Source organism: Pygocentrus nattereri, chromosome 5 (genome assembly GCF_015220715.1).
Source record: "Pygocentrus nattereri isolate fPygNat1 chromosome 5, fPygNat1.pri, whole genome shotgun sequence".
Lineage (NCBI taxonomy): Eukaryota > Metazoa > Chordata > Actinopteri > Characiformes > Serrasalmidae > Pygocentrus > Pygocentrus nattereri.
In genome coordinates this window covers 37,284,662-37,311,648 of record NC_051215.1, presented here as the reverse complement: position 1 = coordinate 37,311,648, position 26,987 = coordinate 37,284,662, and the positions used below count along the sequence as shown (strand labels likewise).

The 26,987-nt window shown below is 38.7% G+C and overlaps 1 protein-coding gene across 1 annotated transcript in view; it reads right to left on the bottom strand.

Annotated features, from left to right (window-relative positions):
- Positions 1-3,364: 3,364 nt before the first annotated feature.
- The window catches only part of zgc:171482 (zinc finger protein), an 81,342-nt gene continuing 57,719 nt past the window's right edge, over positions 3,365-26,987 (bottom strand). Inside the window, exons 6-7 of the mRNA XM_017724181.2 lie at positions 24,713-24,809; positions 3,365-6,525 (exon numbers count right to left, since the gene is read on the bottom strand). Of these exons, the coding sequence (XP_017579670.1) occupies positions 6,504-6,525; positions 24,713-24,809 (119 nt within the window). The 3' untranslated portion in view covers positions 3,365-6,503. The remainder of the gene's footprint in view (positions 6,526-24,712; positions 24,810-26,987) is intronic.

Here is a 26,987-nt window from a genome sequence, read left to right as displayed (position 1 = left end):
AAGTCATGAGCTTTTAAAATATCTTTTTTTTTCTGGCTGGGTTAATACTGGTGCTACACCTGATACAGATATGCAACAACAAAGCAATGTAACTAGTGTATGTGCTGGTTCAGCAGGACAGTCAATAATTAGAGCGCAGTTTCTGAAGGAAAAAAAGTTTGGGCGCCCCTGTTCAAATTATTTGTTTTCTTAGTGAAAATGCATCAATACAAGTTCTACAGAGAACAAACGTCAATGAACTTGGGACATTGTGTAAAACAAAAATAAAAACCGAATACGATGATTTGCGAATCATTTTCAACCTATATTCAATTGAATACACTACAAAAACAAGATATTTAATGTTCAAACAGATAAACTTTATTGTTTTTTGCAAATATTCACTCATTTTGAATTTGATGCCTGCAACATGTTCCAAAGAAGTTGGGACAGGGGCATGTTTACCGGGTTACATCATCTTTTCTTTTAACAACACTCAATAAGCGTTTGGGAACTAAGGACACTAATTGTTGAAGCTTTGAAGGTGGAATTCTTTCCCATTCTTGCTTGATGTACAACTTCAGTTGCTCAACAGTCCGGGGTCTCCGTTGTCATATTTTGCGCTTCATAATGTGCCACACATTTTCACCGGGAGACAGGTCTGGACTGCAGGTAGGTCAGTCTAGTACCCGCACTCTTTTACTACGAAGCCACGCTGTTGTAACACGTGCAGAATGTGGCTTGGCATTGTCTTGCTGAAATAAGCAGGGACGTCCCTGAAAAAGACGTTGCTTGGATGGCAGCATATGTTGCTCCAAAACCTGCATATACCATTCAGCATTAATGGTGCCTTCACAGACGTGCAAGTTACCCATGCCATGCACTAACACACCCCCATACCATCAGAGATGCTGGCTTTTGAACTTTGCGCTGATAACAATCCAGACAGTCCTTTTTTTCTTTGGCCCGGAGGACATGACGTCCATGATTTCCAAAAACAGTTAGAATGATATCGGTTTTTAATGCAGTGCCACCTGAGGGTTGTAATAAAGTTTATCCCTTTGAACATTAAATATCTTTGTAGTGTATTCAATTGAATATAGGTTGAAAGGGATTTGCAAATCATTGTATTCTGTTTTTATTTATGTTTTACACAACGTCCCAACTTCAGTGGAATTGGGGTTATATTTTATTTTTTCATGTTTTTTCCAATATGTTAAATCTGCGCTATGTAATATTCTTCAGTTAAAAATAAAAGACAAAGAATTACTTCAGCAGATGAAAAGATGAGTAATGAGTAAACAGTTTGTGTTTGATCATAGTCATGAGTAATTGCCACATTTTAGTCCCTTTTTCTTATATAAATGCATACCTTGTAGAAAATGGAGTAAAAAAACTTAAATGTTCACTAGAGTAGAACTCCAAGCAGTATTAGGTTTTCCTTAAATCGCTATAGAAATGACACATAGACATAGGCTTAAGAGTCAAACTGCTTGTTTGTTTATTATTTCTGTAGCAATTTTGCAAACATGAGCAGATGGTCTGAGATTGAGTTTATGAAAGACCTCTTTTATGATCAGTGACCCATTAAATGGTTTATTATGATCTCCTGGTGCTGTTTAAACAAGAATCCATCAAGACACAATTACATAATGTGCAGATGTCCAAAACATAGCTCTAACAAAGTAGATGTTCTTCTCTGGCTTCCTTTCTGTGTTCTCTCTCTGAGGCCTGTTATCTCTAGTGCAGAGTCTGGATTGCCAGTGGAGAATGAGCATGTCATCATCACTGTCTAAAAACCAAAAGTATAACAAAAACCCCAAAAACATCTCCATTTTTTTGTGCATTTTTTTTTCTATGTAAACAGCAGCTGACCTTTCCATTGTGTCAAAATTTCATGATGGTTGGACCAATAGAAATGCTCCACAATTGCTTCTAACAAAATCCCTTTTCATTTACTTGCACTAAAAGTAAATGTTCTAGCCTTCTCCTGTAAAGTTACCATTTTGGACATGGTTGTTTTTCTTTGTCAATGGTGATATACAGAGTAAATTAGAAACAAGCCACTAAATCTGCAGAATAACAGCTTGCATAGGGAGAGTGTTTTTTGACCCTGCTTTTAATCTCATTTTGATTTGAAAAGAAAGCAAATCAGTAAAGGCAAGCAGACGTAACCCAAGGGTAGGTCTGTGGAGATCAGGACAAAAGCAGTGATATTCAAGGCCTTGGTGCACAGACAGAGAAAAGGTAGTATGCTTTATTATCTGCATTTATTTTGTGGCTTGAAGACGTATCTTCAGTAGAAGTGAATGACCCCGTGTTTGACCTGGAGTGAGCTAGCTAATGCCTGTCCTTTCTCTGCACTTTTCAGCTCTGTTTCTGTGCAAACCTCAGGAAAGAAAAAGGAAAGAAAATATTCTACATTTTCTTAGATTTTTTTTAAATCTGGGGTTAAACTTTTGACATTTGTGTGGGTTTATGTACAAAAATTGGTTACAAATAAATTTTACATGACCATTTTCCAACCTTTCTGTATCCCTCAGACCTGTTTCACACACATTACTTCAGTGTGGTATGAGCAGCATGGAATGTCTTGCTTTTCATTTCGAGTTCAGAGCTAGAAAGTAGATGTAGGGCCTATTTTTTCCCCACAGTCAATAAAATAAACTCTGAAAATCTGTGAAAATAAAGCCAAATGCTGAATTAAAACTTTAGATAGACTTTGGATACCAGGCTTGATGCAACTGCCCAATCACAAATTAGAAATGTGTTGATAAATGATAAATGTGCTGCACTCTTTTATGAATTGCTCTTTTATTGAATAAAATAACTGACTTTACTATTTCCATTTAAAAAAAAGGATGTTTGTAGAATTTGCTTGCTGTAGTGTATCACAGTGGATATGCAGTATGTGTGAAAGACCAATGTGTGTGTGCTGTGCCAGTCATGCAGTTGCTTTGCTCATGTCACACAGAGGGAGAATGCGTGAAACAGGTCTTTTATATATAGATTGGCTGCTTTTGTTCATGTGCCATTTGACCTCTGTTCTTATTGGCTTCTCTGTATTGACTACCTCCTTCAGCAGTCTGGGCTAAAACATTCTTCATGACATCAATGTGAATAAGTGAGGCTAAGCAGCTATAGGCTTACTCGTTATACTTGTTTCAAAAAAGTGTGTAAAATGTATTTTTCATGATCTGGGTTAGTCAATCTGTTGCTCTACGTGCTTTGTTAGCCCCTTTTACCCCCCACAGGACCACCATATAGTAGGTATTGTTTAAATGGTACATCATTCTGAGCTCTGCAGTAACACTGACATGGTGGTGGCGGCACGTGTGTGTTGCGCTGGTATGAGTGGATCACACACATCTGTGCTGCTGTAGTTTTTAAGCACTGTGTCCACAAACTGCCCACTCTATTAGACACACCTACCTTGTTGGTCCACCTTGTAGATGTAAAGTGAGAGACCATAGCAGTTTGTGTTGATCAACCTCTAGTCCTTCATTAGTAAACACAGGATGCTGCTTCCTGGAAACTTTTACTTGGTAGACTATTTTCAGTCCAGCAGTGACACTTTTTTTTTTGAACACCAGCAGCACTGATGTGTCTGATCACCTTGTACCAGTGCAACACACCCTAGAACACAACCACCACATCAGTGTTACTGCGGTGCTCAGAATGATCCACCACCCAAGTAATACCTGCTCTGTGGTGATTCTGACCATTGAAAATGGGGTGACAGGGGGCTAACAAAGTATGCATAGAAACAGAAGGGCTACTTTGTAAATGTAGAACTACAAAGTGCATCTATATGGTAAGTGGAGCTGATATAATGGACAATAACTGACTGTAAAAACAGGGTGTTAATGTTATGGCTCATTGATGTGCATTTTTACGGTACTCTTAAAACATTCCTTTAGCAAACACGCACATCTGAAGTAGCGGAACGCCTCCACTCAATCACTTTCTGATTTATTATCTGCACTGATGGTGCACTGCAGTCACAGCTAAATATCCTGGTGTGTGGTTTGACTTCTGAGATCAAGACAAAGTGATCTAGTGATCAATGTTTTGAACAAGTAGGTTAGCCTTAAAGAGCAAAGTGAGGATATATTTATCCACTGAGGGGTATCTCTGATCTCCAGTTCTTTACACAGCTGTCACTGACCCTTTGAGCATAAGCAAGATTTTTAAACCAGGATAAGAGCAGCATGGAGCCTTGGATGAAGAAGATACTGTACAAATCCTGCCCTTGCTGCTTTACTTTGGAGGGATACTACACAGTAACACATCCATTTGATCCCTGCAGCTCAGATCAAGGCTGAAATTCTGTGTTATGTCCCATATTTGACCATTGATGAATTAACGTATGAATTTCAGTACAAACATTTTTAAGACACACATAAAAAAGATGCTGATAGCTGAGCGATCTAGCAAAGGAAAAATAATCAGACGACATTTTTGTTTGAAAGAGAAAATAGATATCAAGTGTATTTACAAATGTGCACACATCATAACATTCTCACCATTTCTATTTTCAGAAAAAAATAACACCTGCATTATTATTTCTCATGTTTTTTACTTAAATAAGCCTCTCAGCGCACCTGTAGTGTCCTATGCATTTCATATACAGAATATATTCTGTGACCTATAAACCTTCTTTAACCCACACCACACTATAACCATTACCAAATACACAACATTTTTGTGGTGTGTGTTCGTTTGAAATGGCATTCCATATGATGAACATCACAATATGAACAGCAGAAGATTGAGATTAGATTAGGTGGAACTTAATGAAAACCAAGTTGATAGCATCCTCATGTTGCCAGTGTAAGGCCCTCTGTCCCGGTGCCATGTTGTTGAAGGAATGTCTGCCCGTAGAAAGCAGTCAGTTAAGCTGTGCTCTCTGAATGGCATTCTCTCAATCCTAAACCCTGCTACAGCTCACAATTGTCCATGCTTGCCATTTAGTGTGAATGGCAACTTTCAAGTATTCAGCCATGCATTGAAAAGAGTTTGCTTTGTGGTTTTGCAACCACCACCTTTACTGAAACATCAAAGGGCTCTGGCATGAATACACAAACCCATGAAAAAGTGTGGTTTCCCTTGGATTTGATGGCTAGTTAAACAAATACTTCACTAAAGCCAAAGAGATTAAATTGAACCACAAATTATTTAGAGAGCGGCAAACAGTTCAAACTGCATCTAAAGTCTACTCTCATTTTATTGTAGCAATCAGGGACTTCATTTACACAAAACTTTCCAAAAAAAAAAAAAAACCCCTAGACATAGCTATTAAAAATTGAATTGCATAAATATTACCTAACTTGCAAAGTCCTGTCCCATTTGAAGGAAAAAAGACAAAGGCATTGAGCTGTTTTACAGGAAGTTCTTTTGGCATAGATATAAACATTAACGCCATCATTACTCTAACAGAAATAACTGTGGACGTACACATGAATGACATCAATGCTGTGATATTTTTTTTTGTTTGTTTGTTGATAAAAGGTTGGTTATATTTAATATAAGATTCTCTTTGTCATTTTGGACTATTTCCAATGGTCCGTTCTTCACACAATGTTCACACACTATAAAGGGAAGCTGACATTTTGAAATGATGCTTAAAAAAAAAAAAGGTTTTGAAACTAAACCAACAAATTAATTGATTCAATATACATACTGGGGCAATCAGGCTGCCTTTCAATACCAGTAGAAAGGAAAAGACTTGCTGCTAGTGATGAATCTGTACAGGTCTTGTAATACATCAGAGCTGTGCATAGCCAGTGGTTCCATATCTTTCTAGCAGAAATCTGTAGGAATGTTTTCTCATGTAGATGTTGGTAATCTTTAATCTTTAATAGGTGTTGTTTATAGAGAAAGCACTGAGGCCTGTGTGAAGTCCTTGCTCTGCTCACCGCAGCGCCACATAAAGGCCAAGATGAATTTTACATAAAGGTAGTCTAATCAACTCATCACTGGCAGCATTCGGACACAAGCAGGACAATTACCTGACGAGACAAAGCCACTAAGATGACTGACAACCTCTTCTTCGTACCTGTTCCAGCTTGGCATGCCTGAGTGATCCACCAAAGCAGTGCTCAGAGGTTTGAGGAGCAGAGTGGGTTAACATATTACAGATCATCATTGCACACAAGACTTTGAAGATGCAAGAAAATACTCAAGTAGTATGACCCTGTCTTATCAGGCTGGTGCTGTTAAATTATGCGATGACTGTCATAGTCATTGTTATAACATTAACTGACATCCATTTACTTTAGGGTCATACTTAGTCACAGAGGAGGACAGTGTGTATTCCCAGCTTATGACTGTTGGTTTAACCATTGATCTTGAATAGAAATATAAAGCACACAACGGTCGAGAAACCTCCAGGATATTAAGAATCTCAAGGACAAACAAATAGATGCCCTGTCCCAGGTGTCCTTTAAACGTCTGTGCAGCTCCAAAAGTTCTCAGGAACATCAATTTCCTTTGTTTTTCTGAGCTTCATCCACGATTGTTTTTCATTGCTGATGTTGTTTCAGGCTGGAAGAGAATCAGAAAAACACAATCTATAAAAAAAAGAAGCTGTAGCACAAGAATCCAGAATTATAGGGCTGTTACAAGATTCTTATGGTGGCAGATGAAAATATGTATTAAAGACAGCAGTATTAGATTTTAAAGTGCCTTTAGCAAAACTGAATTTACTTCAGTTGGACTCTGTATTAGATATTTAAAACTGATTTTATTGTGTATAGCATTAATATAACAGCAGCTGTACTCTTTGCTGCTGAAGAGGAAGTCTAATGCGTCTCGTATAAGTCTAATATAATGCACCAAGAACATTTGTCTTGCTGCACTTTGTGCCGCTGTTGTAACAGTGATAACAATTTCCAAGCCAAACCAAGTCAGAAATCCTGTGTAAAACTTTTCAGGCTGGGTCAAACAGAATGACAATTAAGCTGTTTTCTGCTAAAAAAAGAGTCCAGGAGGTGTGTGTGTGTGTGTGTGTGTGTTTATATAATGACTGCTCAATGGTCCAAACATTTGCACTGTACTCTATTAAGAAAATTAAATGTTACGTTTTACACAAAATACATAAATATTTCACCTTTATTTTGCATCCATCTGACCAAACAGTAATATGAGCACAGCACCAACAGCACCAAACAAATGAGTTACAAGGTGAACAAATTTCAAAGTCTCTTAATGCAGTCATTGATGTTGTTGTAAAAACATATAGTGGAACAAAACTAAGGGCAACATCTCATCTCTACCATAGCCTGAGAGAATGCAATGCCTCCTCCACTGTATATATAAAAGTTAAATGGGAAAAGGAACTTAACATCAACGTTACAGAGGAAGAGTGGGCTAAAATGTGCAGGGTGCCACACACTACTACTAATTCAAGAATATGGAAAGAATTTGGGTGGAAAAATCTGACTCGATATTTTATAACACCTGTAATAAAGAGTAAACAAATTGGACAACATCAACCATGTTGGAGACTCTGTACAAGTATGGTGGTCAATCACACTCATGTCTTCTGGGAATGTGATAAACTACATTCTTTCTGGGAGAAAATAAATAATGGCATCAAGGACATTTTGGGCTACCCAAAGAATGCAAAGTTATGTATCTTGGTGATATAAATAACTATGTTTCAGACAGTGATAGGTATTTAACAAAGATTTTGCTGATAGCAAGCAAGAAAGCAATAATGCGAAATTGGGGCAAATCAGACCCCCCCCACTTTTGAACAATGGGTAGAAACTGTTAGAGAAATGTATGTATTGGAAAAAATGACTTACCAGCTTCGACTGAGGGGAATAATTTTTGATAATAACTGGAGCAAATGGACAGTATATGATGTCACAGAAACAAACAAGGATGAATAAACTGGAATAAAAGAACTGTTAAACATACTGTAATCTTTAACACACAGTCTTTCGACTTTTGGCAACCTTGGTGGAATTAACATTTTTATACTCTTATTTTGTTCTGACATTATTACTGTTATTATTTTTTTGCTATTATTATTTATATATTTATTATTTTATTTATGTATTTTTTTTCTTTCTTCCGTTAAGGACACAGAGATCTTTAGTACTGTGGATGTTGCTATAATTATCATTTGTATTTGTCTTTAATTCTTTAAAATGTTATTTGTGCATATGGTGAAAAAAAAATCTAAATAAGTATAAAAAAAAAGAAGAAGCACCAAACAGGTTACAGGTTTGATAATGAAGAGACAATTATAGAAGAGTTAGGTTGTGAAAGAGAGCAGACCGTAGGCCCCGAGGGATTTAATTTTCATCCGTGCTGCATTCTTACTGGGCCTCTAACATTAAAGCAGAAGAACACCTGATTTTTTTTCAGTCTGTAGGGAGGGCACATTCACCTTGCCAATGTGGAATATACTGTGATAGTGGCTAACCAATAAATCAGGCTTTCTCTCAGTCTAGTCCAGTAGTATTTGCCTGCCTCTGACACCCAGTGCCATCCAAAGCAATGTGTCCATAACTGAGAAGCATCACGCTCTGCTGGCTGACGGCTGTATTTTTATTTTTTAGAAGAAGAGTGTTTGCAAATAGAGGCTTGACTGGCTCATTTCACAGAGCAGAGAGTAGTGAATAATCTATCCCCGCAGTCTATTCCCTACCTGCCCTTCTTTGCTTGATCAGTAATAAATGAGGACCATCTTCCATCAAGCTGACAGAAATGTCGATTTTAATAGACCTAGTTTCAGAAAGCACACTGACCTTTCTCTCCTCTTTCTTGGAATTGTGGGTCCTACTTTGTTTACTTGGTTATTCTTTTTTGAAGAAATGAATGCCAGAGACTTGATTTAGCCAGTAACTAGGTGTTTTTAGTGTGCTTTCAATAGCTTGTTTATCTTTTACTACATATATGTCCCACTCCAAGCACTGCCAGACTGTCAACAAACTATTATGTGAAGACAGCTAGAGCTTAAGTTGGGCTGGAACAATCTGGTATCTGGGGTTCAAAAACTCTCAAGGTAAAACTGCCACCCCCTCCATGTATTGTGAATAAATCTTTAACTTCTGGAGAATGCTTTATAAAGAGCTGTGTGAAACATGAAGTTACTTAAATCACTTAAAATCAATTTAGTTTTAACTCAACCCTCCTAATGGGTTTATGTGTAAATGGAGCAAGCTAGCTAGCTAGTTGATGTGGTGTGTGCATTGTGTAGGCTAACCTGTCGATGTGTATAGCCTAGCCAGCTAACTTTATTAAGAGGAGTCCCGTCACGTTTCAAGTTTCAATTTAACCCCTGAAAAAAGCCAACATTGGGGAAGCACTGTCAGAGTAATTGGAAAATGGAGACTTGCAGAAATGTGATTAGACCACAATGATTCCTGCTTGCATTTATATTTAACCCCTGGCTTGACCTGACTTTATACTTACAATTATTATTTTTATTAAAAGAAAACACAATTTTTTCTCAGGTTGTTCAATACACACCATTTAAAAACAATAAGTGTAGCAGTTCTATGAATGAGGGGTACTCCTGGTCACTTTAAGTACAATAGTTATCATGTATTTAACCAAGTAAAGCCAACAATTCTGTATGTATTTGTAACAGATTTGAGTGAGTGTGAGAAAGACAGTGAAAATGTACAAATAGTTGCTAGAGGTATTGCTATAAGAGAGAGCAATCACTTTGGAAACTGCATGCCTGACATCTGAGTAAAAGAAACTGGGCTTCTTCTTCACTACACGTGTCCCAAAAAAGGTCACACTCTTTGTGTACCTGACTAGTACCTGCAACTGACCCTCCTTATGAGCAAAAATGTGAGGGAATCCACTGTTTGAAATTGTTCAGTAGCTTTTTAATGTATATGAAGGGATTGCAAAACACAAATACTACTTTAAGTATTTTAAGACAAAATAATTATCTTTTTTCATGATGTACATTGTTGTGAGTGGACTTTACACATCAATGCTATTATGACTGATAACACTTCATTTCGATAGTAAAGCATAATTTATCACTCTAGAGAACATGTTTTCAGTGCTTCAGAGTCCAGTGGCAGCATGCTTTACACCACTCCAGCTGGCATTGCTCATTATAATCTTAAACCCTAAACCCAAGGCAAAACCTACAACCCCAATTCCAATGAAGTTGGGACGTTGTGTAAAACATAAATAAAAACAGAATACGATGATTTGCAAATCCTTTTCAACCTATATTCAATTGAATACACTACAAAGACAAGATATTTAATGCTCAAACGGATAAACTTCATTGTTTTTTGCAAATATTCACTCATTTTGAATTTGATGCCTGTAACGCGTTCTAAAGAAGTTGGGACAGGTGCATGTTTACCACTGTGTTACATCACCTTTCCTTTTAACAACACTCAATAAGCGTTTAGGAAATGAGGACATTAATTGTTGAAGCTTTATAGGTGGAATTCTTTCCCATTCTTGCTTGATGTACAACTTCAGTTGCTCAATTTTATTTTGCACTTCATAATGTGCCACACATTTTCAATGGGAGACAGGTCTGGACTGCAGGCAGGCCAGTCTAGTACCCACACTCTTTTACTACGAAGCCACGCTGTTGTAACACGTGCAGAATGTGGCTTGGCATTGTCTTGCTGAAATAAGCAGGGACGTCCCTGAAAAAGACGTTGCTTAGATGGCAGCATATGTTGCTCCATGTACCTTTCAGCATTAATGGTGCCTTCACAGATGTGCAAGTTACCCATGCCATGCGCACTAACACACCCCCATACCATGCTGATTTTTGAATTTTGCGCTTATAACAATCCGGACAGTCCTTTTCCTTTTTGACCCGGAGGACACGACGTCCAAACAATTTGAAATGTGGACTCATCAGACCACAGGACACTTTTCCACTTTGCGTCAGTCCATCTCAGATGAGCTCGGGCCCAGAGAAGCCAGCAGTGTTTCTGGGTGTTGTTGATATATGGCTTTCACTTTGCATGGCAGAGTTTTAACTTGCACTTGTAGATGGAGGGACGAACTGTGTTCACTGACAATGGTTTTCTGAAGTGTTCCTGAGCCCATGTGGTAATATCTGTTACAGAATGATGTTGGTTTTTAATGCAGTGCTGCCAGAGGGATCGAAGGTCACGGGCATTCGATGTTGGTTTTCTGCCTTGCTGCTTACTTACAGAGATTTCTCCAGATTCTCTGAATCTTTTGATGATATTATGGACTGTAGATGATGAAATCCCTAAATTCCTTGCAATTGCACGTTGAGAAACGTTGTTCTTAAACCGTTGGACTATTTGCTCACGCAGTTGTTCATAAAGTGGTGAACCTCGCCCCATCCTTGATTGTGAAGGACTGAGCTTTTCAGGGATACTCCCTTTATACCCAATCATGACACTCACCTGTTTCCAATTAACCTGTTCACCTGTGGAATGTTCCAAACAGGTGTTTTTTGAGCATTCCTCAACTTTCCCAGTCTTTTGTTGCCTCTGTCCCAACTTCTTTGGAACGCGTTGCAGGCATCAAATTCAAAATGAGTGAATATTTGCAAAAAACAATAAAGTTTATCCGTTTGAACATTAAATATCTTGTCTTTGTAGTGTATTCAATTGAATATACGTTGAAAAGGATTTGCAAATCATTGTATTCTGTTTTTATTTATGTTTTACACAACGTCCCAACTTCCCAATTGGGGTTGTACAAATACACCTGCGCATAAATCCAAACTTAATGTTGTTGATAATCAGTATCACCAGAAAGTTTGTTAATAATTTAGGTTTCTGTAGATCATCAGAATAGTGTGATCTTAAGATATTACCTTTATTAGAGAAATGCAAATGGAACATTTTGTTGTACAATGGAAAACAAGTACATTTTTCAATCAAACTACTTGGAATATCCAGCATTTTGGGATAAAACTTTTCATATTTAATATATGTGGACACACCCCCTAATTAGTGAGTTCAGGTGTTTTAACCACACTCATTGCTAACAGGAGTATAAATCAAACACAGCAATGCGTTGTCTGTAGACAAACATTAACAGTAGAATGCACTGTACTGAAGAGCACACTGACTTTAAGATGCCCCATTTGCCACAAGTCAGTTTGTGAAATTTATGCACTGCTAGATCTGCCCTGGTAAGCGCTGTTATTGAAAAATGGAAGCATCTAGAAGCAAAAACAGCTCAACCATGAAGTGGTAGACCACGCAAACTGACAGTGGGCTGCCGAGTGCTGAAGCATGTAGCATGTAAAAATCACCCATCCTCTGTTGCATCACCCATTACAGAGTTCCAAACTGCCTCTGGAAGCAACATCAGGACAGGAATTGTGTATAGGTAGCTTCATAAAATGGGTTCCCAACGCTGAGCTGCTGCACAAGCCTAAAATTACTATGAGCAATGTCAGCTGGAGTGGTGTAAAGCATGCTGCCACTGGACTCATGCAAGCACTGAATACATGTTTTGATAAGTGATAAATCATGCTTTACTATCTAACTCCATATTAATGCCCATGCTTTTGGAATGAGATGTCCAACAAGCTCACAGATGTGATGGTCGTGTGTCCACATATCTTTGGCCATATACTGTATAGTATTTTTACACTTGAAATAATGATGCAGTAGTGTTATGGCTTTTTTGTTCTTCCTGGGTAAAATTTCATCGCTCAAAAGTTGCCCTTTAATGGCTCAGGAGACTTGTGATTCTCCTAAAATTCCTTAGGAGGAATGACATTAGACCAAAATGAGATGAGACACAAGAGAAAGAAATAAAGTAGCAATGAGGTTTTAACTGCAGATAAACATGAGCATTAATATGTTGGAAAATCTGATCTCTGCTAAAATTCAAGAGGATATTAACAGGGTTTTTGTCAAAGGTGAAATACTGGAGCAGCAAAAGATGATGCTTTTTTCATCTAATCTCATTACTGTCTAGGAGAAACTACAGAAACATGATTCTTCTTTCATATGGGCTGTCACTGCAGATGATTTTTGGATAGATGTCGGACAGATGTCCCATATATCTGCTGCATGAATTCATTCATATATTAGTAAAGACTGGCAGTCCTTGGGGAGTGTACTTCTGTGTAGCTAAAGGAAGCTTTTACTTTCACCTCAGTTTTACAGATTTTCACACAGCTCCTTTAGTATAAATGAGAGTAAACTATAAATATTAATTGTTCCCCTCAGTAGGCCCATAAATCAGCATTGTACATGAGGAAAATGAAGAAATCAAACCTGAAATATTTGCTGCAGTAACAGTATGTGGGCTGAGGATCCACAGGGAGGGGAGTATTTATTATGTTAGAAAACACTGCCAAAACTCTTTCAGAATGACTGATCAAGCCTGTTTAGAGTGGCACAAAAAGACACTGAAAATGACTAATTCAGTGAGCAATGAGACACATATAGAGCTTTGAGGTAAAAAAAAAAAAAAAACAAAGATCAGTGAAAAGACTTTTTTTCTATTCTGCACTCTAAAAGTCTTAAGTACAAGTGATTTTTGCTACCATGAACTTACAGTCGTTACCAGATGTGTTCATCAATCCTCTATGATGAAAATTTTCACAGTAGTTGCTCTGCTGAGAGGAGCTTCTTGTCAGCAATGCAGGGCTGCAAGTTTCTCTTTGCCAGACTTTGGGAGGTTGCGAAAGAGAGGGAGAGACAGATTAAAGGGCCACTGCTGAAGGACGGGGAGAGAAATCGTTTTTTACAGCCAGTCTCTTTATGCCTGCTCTGCGCAAAGAACTAATCCCCAGTGACTGTCAGCCGAGCACTCGTCTGTCCGCCAAAGCTTCTTACACGAGTCGACGCTCATCCAGCCTGCTCAGTGGTGTACAGTTGGGGTAGCAGCAGCTTCAGCTCCTTGGCCCACAGACCCCCGGAGACAGGAGGGTATTATCTCCCAAGCTACGCTCTTAGCCTGGACCCAGCTGCACAAAAGACAGCTTATTCCTGAGTTTATATATATATATATATATATATATATATATATATATATATATAAATAACACAAGACAAAGTAAAACTCATTCATGCCTGACCTCGAACAGTCTTTCAGAATCTTCTATCAGAATGAGTATATGAGGTATAGCTTCAAGCAATCTAGGTGCATTCTTTTAAATCTGACGGACCTGTATAGAAATGAGTTTGTGAATTTCTGTGGCTCGCAAGATATTTAGAACTAATTATTTCTATGAGTTTCTTTACATGTTCTACAAAACTGTAACTCCTAAGAGTAAGGAAGAAGCACTCCTTTTTATCTAAGGCCTCTTTTTGTAATCCCAGTGCAGCATGGCATAACAGCTGGCTTGCATTGCTGCCTTGGTACAAATTCTTTCTGGACATTAGACTTGTGTTTGCAGAAGAATGTGGGTCACTAAACCTTCCTTCCCCTGTGAGTAAAAGAGATCAGGTCTCCAGCACCAGGAACCGTGTCTTTCCACCTTGTGAGCCGCCTATGTTAGCTTTCTCCCAGGAGCTTGCTCCATGTAATGGGAGTATGCAGCTCAGGAAGAGTGATTACACAGGTACAGAGAGACCAATCAGCTGGAACCCCCATCTTGTTCCAGGCAGCCCAGGGGATCGATGGAAGAATCAGGAGATCTAAACACTGGTACCAATGGCTCAGATTACACTGCTTTCATCTAATCAATCAGCAAGCCTCTTTTAAGCAGCCCACCATCCTCTCTCTGTAGAACATGGTCTGTCATCCTTCAGGAGCACAGAACCTGTTTCACTCTTTCTTGATTATATTTCTTTTCTTAGGTATGCTTTCAAGCTTCATTTTGTTTGTTCCCCTCTTTCCATTTTGCTCTCCCTATACATTCTCCTGCTCACTCAAGCTGCTCAAGGAGTGTCCAAGCACACAGTTATCTTAAGTTAGGAGTAGATGATTCTCTGACGATTCTCTGTCATTGTCAGCATTGCCGCTCGCAGCTGCTCTGCTGCCTGCATTAAATCACTGCTCTATCCAACCCCTGGCCTCTGGGCATGCAGTAAAATCCCCTTAAAAGTGTAGATGGGTGCACAGGCCCCAGGTGAAGGCACACTTGCCTGGCTGTAGAGTGATGTAGAGGGTGCTGAGCTGGACTGCCTTTAAGATAACACGCATGTAATCGCAGCAAACCAGACCAATGTGGTTCTCGCCCGCAAAGGAGATAAGAGCCCATGCTCAGCAGGAAGAAAAGTATCTGTGTGTGTGTGTGTGTGTGTGTGTGTGTGTATCTGTCTGGTGTTGGCAGAGGTAGGTATCAGGTAGCAAGCACTTTCAGCAGTCACATGCATAGCTTTAATTCTTGTTAGCTTTCATCTCTAGTATAAGAAAACGTGCCTACCAATGTAGCCACAAAAGTCCTGGTAAAGGAATGAAAATGCAGCTGAGAAGAGAACTATTGTTTTAGGGCCAGTGCTGCTATTATATGTGGTAATGATAAATGACTGGAGAGAGAATTTTTGACACTGATTTGTTTGCCCTGATGAACAGGTGTGATCTGAAATGGATCCTTAACATGCTCTAGACATGTCTCTTTTACTTATACATATTGAATACAGAATGAAGTGTTCCTACATGTATGTGTTGGATTTAAAGAGGTCAGTGTGTGCTCTAGTGGCAGGAGCTGGGTGCTAGGTGCGGTTGGCCAAGCTGCTTTAATACTGTGAACTGAGCAGGGCATGAGCGGGGGGTGACTCAGTACACAGACAGAGGCCAAAAAAGCTCTCAGAAGAGTGACAATAAAGGGAATGATGGCCTGGGCCCTAGTGGCAGCAGTCTGAGTGGCAGAACACCCCTAGAGGGAGCACCAGTGGGGTCATGTAGAGAAGGAGGTCAGTCCACTGTGCCACATGACTTTCCTCCAGTGGTACCCCGTAAGCATCCTAGTGGAGGGCAGTGGTGGCCAGGAGCAGATAAGCACAGCTAACTAAATCTGGCAGCACAGCTAGGCCTGACCCCATTCCTCTAGCTCTTTGGTTTAAGACAAAGAGAGCAGACCCCCACCATAGCTGGACAAAGGTCAGTAAGCATGATTAGCCAAGAGGCAGGATGGAGAGGAAGATGGTGGTTATAAATAAACTCGCCCCTGTCTCGGCAGGTTGCCTGCTGTTCATGATCAGAGATAGGAACCTGCCCGACTAGCTGTAAGGGACAGAGGGCACCAAATTGGGGGGTGGACGGGACGGACTCTTCCTTCTCTGCCAAATTACAGCTGTGTGGACACTCAGTCCCACATAAGAGCCCTCCAGGACTTGACAGCAGACCAGGCCAGGTAGGGCAGATTAGTGCTCATTATAAAACTGTCATTGTCCCCATAAACACAAAAACATGTCCAGTATGTGGGATGTCACTTTGTTAAAATAGACCACTGCGTTAGATTAGTAGGCATCTGGCTTGGAATTAGATTTAATTAACCTATTTTTGTGAAAGAGAAACATTCAAGAAAACGCTGCTGCTATGTTCTGCCACATAGCAGATAAATGTGGCCCAAATCCAATCTTTTACTTTATATGTAGCAAGCAAAGTTTATTTATATAGCGCTTTTTACAACAGGTGCTGTCACAAAGCAGCTTTACAGAAAAATCAGCATCACAATAAGAAAATCTGGGTCCAAGCCCCCAAGAGCAAGCCAGTGGCGACAGTGGCAAGGAAAAACATGAGAAAGGCAGGAGGAAGAAATATTGAGAGGAACCAAGACTCACAAGTGGACCCCATCCTCCTCTGGTCAACACCGGATAGCAAAACATTGTTAGTATAAAGTTTTATAGTACAAAGCGGGAAAAACAGGTGGGGCAATGGTTAATCAGATCAATGTATGATTATGTAGCAGTAGCATCTGAGCGTGAGGACTGCACAGCGTTGTACAGCATGAAGCTCAATGTGACACAGATGTGTTACCTGCATGTTAGTGTGAACAGCGAAAAACACATTGAATCTGACATTTTCCATTCTGATTTTAAACACTTTCCTATTTGGTACCGAAATCCATTACGTATACAATATGCAGCAATGTGACTCCGTCTGAACTGCCAGATCAGAATTTATGTGACTTATTTCAATCCAACTTGACATTTGTCATCATATGCACTGCGGAGACTTCAAAAACATTTGCAGTGATGTTTCTTTACAAAGAATTAGAATTCACTTATGCAAAACCACTCAGTGTTCGAAGTGTTTTTGAAATAAATGGCAGAACGAGGCTGTGGGAGAAAAAGGCTGCAGTGTCAAAGAACAGTTAAAAGACTGAAAGCTTCAAGAACCTGAAGACACAAACCAAAGAAGTGACCGTGCCCTTTTTACGGTGAGTTCGAACACATTCTGGGTGATGAGCCCAGTTGTGAGTCAACGAAGCTTCATGATGTCTCCTGTGATGCTGGCGAAAGTGAAACCGAAAGCTCTGGGAGTGACTGGTGTTCGTTAGCAGTCATGATTGTTTACCTCTGGATAAGCACACCACATGAAGCAACATGAAGCACTGTTCTTTTGCGCATACGGGCTAGTTTAGGAGCTGAGTTTAGGTCACATTTAAAAGATATTGTGAATAGCCACTTTCGGCCACTTATACCTGCTGTGTGAATGTAGCCTTTGTTTCCTTGTGTTGCACAACACTAGCCAGTCAGCGATAAAGGCATATGTATATTGGGATTTGAAGGGATACATCACGTTTTATTTACAAAATGTTTCCACCTTGATAATCAAATTTACAGAGCTGATCATACAGAAATAACCTGAAAATGGGACAATGTGCTGAAGCATACTGACTGACACCTGACACCAAAAGTGCAAAGTGGTTGCCACTTTGCCATTTCTGTCCTTAATAAAACTTTAGCCAGAAGTGACTGCCAAGTACAAATTTCTATCCTCCACTATATTTTGACAAAGAAGCAAAGCATCCTGGATTTGTGTTGGTGATGGGTAGCAATTTGGCACTTTGTGACACATGGGCTATGTCTGGGAGTGCTGCGCTATATGCGAAAGCTCTCTTCTTACCAACCCACAGCAAGTGTTTTTTACAATTTCTAGTAATTTTGCAGTTACAGACAATTATAGCTGAAGCATATTAAACTGTCACAGTTGTTCATCATGGAATAGTAGACTAGGTAACACTAGATTGGACTGTGGGGGGAAAAAAAGATGTGCTGGGGGAAATAGGTAAAGGAATCATCTCTGACTTCCACACATCCATCAGCAAAGTGCTGCCTCTGCAGTACAGGGGACACACTACCTTTTTCAAGGTGTTTTAATTGCCAAATGGGGTTCGACTCTATGCTTTACACAATAAATCAGGTGATGATAATGTCCACCTCAACTTGAAGAGAAATTCTTGAGTCATTTGGAGTTTACAGAAAGTGGATGCTAAAGGCCATGAAGTCTTTAATTTGGCCTTTTTTCCACAGAGGAAAAGTACCAATCACTTTTTAAACACCATTTGGAAGCTTCTCCCCATAGCCATGGTCACAGTTGGATAAGAATTCATGATTAATTTATGACTTGTTTTAGACTGCTATCATTATCCTTCCCAGTCTTCAAAAATCAATTTCCCCCACATTAGCGCCAGTTCCTTTAGGCTGAATATTCCTCTTGTTTTATTTAACGACATGAAGGGGGAAAAAAATGTAGCACAGCAAGACAAAAAATGTGCATGAAATAACTCACTTTAATATATTTAAAGTCAAGATAAAGTTTTTCTTGAATGCTATAAGCCTTTATCTTTGCACTGAATATTGTGTTTGATTTTCAAAAGATACACTATATTGCCAAAAGTATTTACAACCCCAATTCCAATGAAGTTGGGACATTGTGTAAAACATAAAAACAGAATACAATGATTAGCAAATCCTTTTCAACCTTATATTCAATTGAATACACTACAAAGACAAGATATTTAATGTTCAAATGGATAAACCACCGTTTTTTGCAAATATTCACTCATTTTGAATTTGATGCCTGCAACATGTTCCAAAGAAGTTGGGACAGGGGCAACAAAAGACTTGGAAAGTTGAGGAATGCTCAAAAAACACCTATTTGGAACATAATATCATCAACAGATTCAGAGAATCTGGAGAAATCTGTGCAAGTAAGCGGCAAGGCAGAAAACCAACATTGAATGCCCGTGACCTTCGATCCCTCAGGTGGCACAGCATTAACAACCGACATCATTCTGTAACGGATATTACCACATGGCCTCAGGAACACTTCAGAAAACCTTTGTCAGTGAACACAGTTGCTCCATCTACAAGTGCAAGTTAAAACTCTGCCATGCAAAGCGAAAGCCATATATCAACAACACCCAGAAACGCCGCCAGCTTCTTCGGGCCCGAGCTCATCTGAGATGGACTGATGCAAATCATCGACATTGTGTTCTCTGGGCCAAAGAGGAAAAGGACTGTCCGGATTGTTATCAGCGCAAAGTTCAAAAGCCAGCATCTCTGATGGTATGGGGGTGTGTTAGTGCCCATGGCATGGGTAACTTGCACATCTGTGAAGGCACCATTAATGCTGAAAAGTACATACAGGTTTTGAAGCAACATATGTTGCCATCCAAGCAACGTCTTTTTCAGGGATGCGCCTGCTTATTTCAGCAAGACAATGCCAAGCCACATTCTGCACGTGTTACGACAGCGTGGCTTCGTAGTAAAAGAGTGTGGGTACTAGACTAGCCTGCCTGCAGTCCAGACCTGTCTCCCGGTGAAAATGTGTGGCGCATTATGAAGCGCAAAATATGACAACGGAGACCCCGGACTGTTGAGCAACTGAAGTTGTACATCAAGCAAGAATGGGAAAGAATTCTACCTACAAAGCTTCAACAATTAGTGTCCTTAGTTCCCAAACGCTTATTGAGTGTTGTTAAAAGGAAAGGTGATGTAACACAGTGGTAAACATGCCCCTGTCCCAACTTCTTTGCAACATGTTGCAGGCATCAAATTCAAAATGAGTGAATATTTGCAAAAAAAATTAGTTTAACCGTTTGAACGTTAAACATCTTGTCTTTGTAGTGTATTCAATTGAATATACGTTGAAAATGATTTGCAAATCATCATATTCTGTTTTTATTTATGTTTTATGCAACGTCCCAACTTCATTGGAATTGGGGTTGTAAATATAGTGTATCAATAATTGCAATATGATGAGTTTCAACATGGCACATCGATGACAGGACCACTGCGCTCTTTATTAGATCACAACATGGTGCTGTTCTTTTTTATGATGACATCTGTTCCACTGACAGAGCATCCTCTTCTAGACAGGCCATGTTGCTCAGCAACTCAGCATGTATCGCGACAACTTGAAACCAGCAAGAAACAGGTTTATGTTTTCTATGTAATTTTTACAAGATTCTTAATCTTACATAACTTACACAAGACTTTTAGATTTGATCTTTTTAGAATTTTCAGGCTTCATGGAAAATCAAAAGGACTGTTGGTAGGTGATAGAAACATAACAATAAATATTTATATATATATATATATATATATATATATATATATATATATATATATATATATCACCTGCCAACAGTCCTTTGATTTTCCATGAATCCTGAAAATTCTAAAAAAAGACTACTTAAACCTTCAAAATGATTACTGTGGTGAATACTGCCAACCTCTTTAATGGACATAAATTATATGAAACTTAAAGGAGGTTGAGTTGTGTCCTGAAACACTGAACGTGAATGTTCTCAGAATGTTGTTTTTTTTTTTTTTTTTTTGTACTTTGTACTCGGAAAGCTGCAGAAATGCATCTCTATTTACTGGTAAAAGACAGTAGTCCACCAACCAAAAGAAATAGTCCACCAACCAAACAAAAAATTCAGCCAGTAGCATCCTGTGACTGCTGATGAAGGACTAGAGGATGACTAACACAAAGATAAGCAGCAACAGATGAGCTTCTGTCTCTGACTTCACATATATAAGGCAGACCAACAAGGCAGGAAAGTCTAATAGAGTGGACAGTAAGTGAATAGTGTTTAAAAACCCCAGCAGTTTTGGACTTGACAGTGACTGGAATATTATTATATGTACCAGGGGTCAGCAACCCAAATCTTAAGAAGAGCCATTTTGTCAAACCACCTTGGGAACCACAATATTTTATGTCCAATTTAACATCTTGGCTGTATCTCAGTATGTGCTAATGTCCTAATATAAGATAAAAAATTATAAACGAAAATGCAGACTTACTGTTGCTCTGCTTTAAGCTATAGCTTAGCTATAGCTGCTTTTGTCACGTTTCTGGCAGAAAGGTTTTCTGCAAAAGTATAACATTTTCTTGTAAAATGTCTCTGAATGTTCAGTTTTTTATAAGGCTGAAGTCACTTCTAACACACCAGCTTCTTGTTCGAACTTTCCTGTTACACCTTAAATGGTGCCTGAGGTGCCAGAATGTTACTGTGGCACCCTTTAAGGTGGGACTGGAAAATTCAAACATTATTCTGACTTCAGCTTTAGGTTTTTAGTGTTTGACTGTTTCTTGCTGCAAATTAAATGCATCAGGAAACCAGCTGGAGTGCTTATAAATGTAAATACATCCATTCGTCTATAAATTATCAATGTTTTTCTTTTTGACTTTTCGTTCACTATTAGCTAGGTCAGATTGTTGTCTGTGTTACTGTGTAACCAGTCATTTGCATATTTGGTAAATTAACAGATATAGGCTACATTAAATGTTTACTACCATTTAGTGTTAAAACTGTGTTAAAACAAATCAGCAGAGCTTTATTTTACTGCAAAGGAGTATAAAAATTTTATTTTTACCTAAAAATCTGCTTCTCTTGTGGAGCCACAACAGGGAAGTAAAACAGCCCACTCCTGGTATGTACTCTCTATTCTCCTGCTTAGGTACACATATTTTGTATCTACATTCATTGTCCACTTTATCAACTCTGCTTACCTTATAGGTGCATTTTCAAGTTTTACATTAACAGGTTGTTCATCTGTTTATCCACATCATTTGTTTTGCCTTTGTTTACCCCATTCACCAAAGATTAGAACCCGCACAGGACTACTGGTAGACATTCCTAGTGCAGCAGTGACACTAATATTGTAGTGGGTATGCGTGCTGCATAATCTGGAAACTGTCAAGCTCTAAGCAAACTTGCTAAATTGGAGTGCTTCCAACCAAACCTAACTATCTATTTATAATTTATTATGAGGTCAAACTTTTGATATTTCATGGCTGGTGTGGCTGCATAACTTGCCTCTATTTTGCCTAGACTCCTATCCTAGACGCTCTCTGAATCCTACTGTAAGGTAACTATGACGCTTGGTGTGAGCTAGATTGGGAGTGTCAAAGAACAACAACTATAACAAAAAACAACTATAGAGACAACAGAAAGAAGCATTCATTCTGTTATTAAGACCGTTTGTGGGTATTCTAGATCTTCAGAATTTATTTTTGTGTGGGATATGTTTCATTTGTAAAAAATAAAAAGGGGGGGGGGGGCAGCAGGATTTGTAATAAAAGCAATGCAATTGCAATCTTTGTATCCAATTAATGCCCACAAACTGGATACTTTGTTTCATTTGATTTCTGTGCTAAGGGCACACCTTTAATTCATTGTCCTGACTTTTGCAAGCCAGTTAAATAAATGACAAATTATGTAAATCTCATATGCAGAGCCCTCCAAAACAAGCATGTACTTTGCAAAAGGGTGTTAAAAGCGATAAGCAGAAATAAGCGTTTTTACTAAATAACAGTCTACAAGAAATAATTTTGAGAGAGAGAGAGAGAGAGAGAGAGACAGAGAGAGAGAGAGAAAGAACTATACCTATTTTACTATTTAAATGGTGGTGTGTAACATATAACAATGCAATAAAAATGATTGAAAATGCTAGGGCAGAGTCAGTGTTCTCACCTCTTAGCAGAGGTCTGTTAATTTGTCTGTTAGAAAGGTAATCAAGTGCTAAGTGATGAAAACAATTCTACTCACATTACTCTCCTTTGCTCCTTCATATTATTCTATTGAAATTAAGGCAGGGCTGTTAACAGTGCACCATACAGCGCAAATGAATCACAGATAGTCACATTTACAGGATCAGTGAAATACACTGCACTGTGTTATAAATAAGACCCACACATTGTAACAGTAGCAATTTTGTGCTGCAGAGCATCATCAAAGTAATGACAAACTTCCTAACACTACAAACAAGGTAAATGCTTCAGCTGAAGCACTGTGATCAATTATTATATCAATTATGATCAGAGCCAGTTAATATGGGCTAGCAGATGGCTGCTTGTATCTGGGCAAAGATCTAAGGACTCTTCCTCCTACTGAACAAGCTCACACTGTGCTCTGACTTCACTGCGGAGGTGTTCAAGAAAAAAGCCTCCATAAACAAAACTCCATTCTTTCAGTTTTGATGCAAAACAAGCCTTGCATGAAATATACTGTCTTTGTCTGATGGGAATGCACACAGACCTGTTAGAATGACAAGACAGTTAACTGTGCCCTTTCACCAATATTCTTCTGTGCGTTTAGTGATTTTTCGTTAGAGAGGATGTAGCTGTAATTAACGTGAATGAGTAGTGGGAGCTAAGAGACAGTGGTGATTTGGCTTTCAGCTTGTGTCCTCCTCTCACTCCCCCACCTCTGGCACTGTTGGCATGTTAATCAATTGGTTGATTGTGAAGAGCAATTAGGGGGCACTGTTAGTGATTTAGTGGTTACATTCTACTCACGTAGTGCTTAGAAATAGGACAGCTGTGTACCATAAAAGCACTCTGGCTTAAAAAGGAGAGTGAAAAACACAGTGCGGCTTGCATGAAGTCTTCGACTGCCTGACTTATGAAGCAGAGTCTATCTCTGTCAACTGAGCATGCCTTTGGGGTTCGCACAACAAGAGTTCTCCTCTTTCTGTCTGTCTTTCTCTCTTTCTCTTGTACTTTTGTGTTCAATCTCATTCCTTCTTTCTGTTTTTTTTCTATATGTTTCTCTTCATACCTATGCAAAGTCACAATGGAATGGTGTATTCTGTCTGTAGCCAGCGAGGGAGGGAATTTGAATACGATCTCATCTGATCACAGCAGTATGTCACATGCAGGCTACAGCAGAGGAAAATAAGCAGCAACTTTAATCGTTTCCACGTACTCCCAGGTGGCAATGTTTACTCATCACAGCCTCCTCTACACAACACAAAATAGAAAACAAAATGGCAAATGATCTATTTATAACTACAGAATTTAGACAAGATTTGAATCAATGGTAGTCCTCTAATTCGTGCTACATAAACTGCTGTCTTTGAGTTGTTGTCATTGTTTTGATTACAATGTGTCCTTAATTAGTTATTGTTTTCAGTACAATCTCCTTGGTCTAAAGCAGCTGTACTTCCCACAGTCTTCTGCTTACTGCTCATGTGAAAAAATTTCTTAGTGAAGGCTAATTCAGAGAGCAGCCACTGTTTCTCTGTGAATATGGCCTCTTTAGTTTGTTTGTGTCTTTAACAAGTTGTATTGTTTTCAGTACAACATGTCTTTAATGGGTTGTTGTTGATACAAATGTTCTGACTTTCATTCAACACAACAGATGTATGTGATCCAGAAGGCTTCCTTCATAAGTGTCACCCAATCAGATTCAATCAAGCGAAGGTAAAAAAATACACAGAGGATTTACTGTGATTCAAAAAATAATAAGCACATGAGAATCACACAAAGATAAAAGGAGTACACAGAGTTGACTAAGGCTGAAAAGAAAGGGTGAAGAAAGTTCAATCACACCACCTCAGAAACTCAAAAGAAGAAATAAGTGAAGTTAACTCACTTGTTTTGGTGCTTGGAGCCCTGGAGATGTGCATGATACTGCTCAATAGAGTTCAGCACCACGTTGCACATGCTGCATGAGTAACTACTACGCAGACCTGCAATAAATAAATAAATAAATAAATAAACACACACACACACACACACACACACACACACACACACACACACACACACACACACAAATACACTGTTAGTGATAAGGTTCAACAATATGGTGGTGGTAACAAGGTGTTAGACAGTTGTACTTACTTTTTACATAAACAGTAACAATAACAGAACATAATGCCTATGAATTGATTGGTTTGGAAGATTTTATATTCAATACCTATTCTTGTACCCCATTTCATTTAACAATCATTTTCTTGAGTACTGTATCACCCAATTTACGATAAGAAAATCAATCTATATTTATGGCTTGTTCTTCTTCCCTACTTCTTGTAACAGTCATTGCTTAAAAAGTTTATTGTTAGTGTATCAAATGAGAAAATCAGTGAAGTCATTATGAAGCCAGTTCCCTTGCTAATCAATTCCTATTAAATGTCTCTTTTCAATCTCTGGAAATTTCAAGTGTGCATTAGCATTTGAAGATTTCTTTTGTCCCAGTGACCTTTTGATTTGAGGGAAAATGGATTGGCTGGTGTAGCAGAATGGAGAGAAGCCACGTGCACAGCCCTGCAATGGGAGCAAAACAGATGTGTGCTAATTAAGGGGTTTGCAGGTGGTACAGAACAGCAGTGGTCCAAAAATAGATGGATGGATGAGAAGAACAAGAGAGAGAGAGAGAGAGAGAGAGAGAGAGTGTGTTGAGGAGGTGCAGCAATAGTCATCACATATGATCAAACCACATGGTCTGTGTAGTGGATTAATTTCTATAAGACATCTGCAGTTATTTATGACAATGATGTAACTGACAAGTTGAAAATTCTCGACAACGTTTAAGTGATAGTTTAGCAGAAAAAAAAACAATAAAAAACTAACAACAATAACAACAACAAATTAACACTGTTTCCCCCTTACCCCAAATGTAGTTGATTGGCAAAGACATGTCTGGTGTCCGAAGCTTATTTCTTTAATTATGCACTGGCGGTAAAATGACTATGTCAAAGGGTGTCAAAGTACATAAGCAAGTCTTTTTGGTGTTACCTGATGTGGTTTGAGGCAAGAGATAATGCAGGTATGCAGTTTGCATCATGCCAATTGGTGATTATATGTTTCCATTATGCTTTAATTACATTAGCTGTGTAGCTCTAGTGCAAAACTAAAAGAAACAAACTTCCCAGTGCTAACACCTACAGTCCCAATAAATCAGTTTTCTGTGCCCTGAACTCAGTTGGAGTTGGAGCTGGGCGATATGGAAAAAAAATGTTATGATAAACAAAATTCATATTGTTCTATATCGATACATATCACAATAAATGTCAAATCATTATTTTTATATATGTTTGAAGGCTGATTTTTACTTTACATAATTTATTGCTGTTTCAAACTATCCTTTATGGTCAGAACATGACAGACACTCACCAAACAGTGGAACATTTCACAAATCTGTCATGGGACGGTGGGAGAAAGTGTCTTGTTGAGCTGTTATCAGCTGGAAAAACACGGCCGCAGTTTTTGTTATAATCATAATTTAAGAAAGAAAACAGTATTTTTAGCTGTCTGGTGATGAGTGCTAGGCTATCACGTTACAAATGCTAAACAAGTGGCCAACAAAATTGCTAAACTGTTTAGTTTCTCAACAACGTCAACTTAGTAGGAACACCGAAAATAGCTGGCTCAGCACGTCAGGCTTAGTGCCATCAGTCCTAACACAGCCATGTCAGAGCACATTCTAACACCAGCTAGCAGACGGCTGGATTTCTCAATACTGTCATAGTAGTTTGAGGGGTGAACCGCAATATATCTAACACCAGACAGAGTCCTTCTTTTAGGTACAGTGGAGGAAATAAGTATTTGATCGCCCACTGACTTTAAATGTTTTAATACAAAGAAATAAATGAAACGTCTCATAATGTTCTGCCAGCTTTATTTTAACAGTGACACGTAGAATATCAAAAGAAAAACTGAGAAAATTACATGAAATGAGAAATAAAAATGAATTTGAATTTCATTAAAGGAAAAAAGTATTTGACCCCCTAGTAAAACATCATTTAATACTTGGTGGCAAAACCCTTGTTGGCAAGCACAGCAGTCAGATGTTTCTTGTAGTTTTTATAAGGTTTGCACACACTTCAGGAGTAATTTTGGTCCACTCCTCTCTGCAGATCATCTCC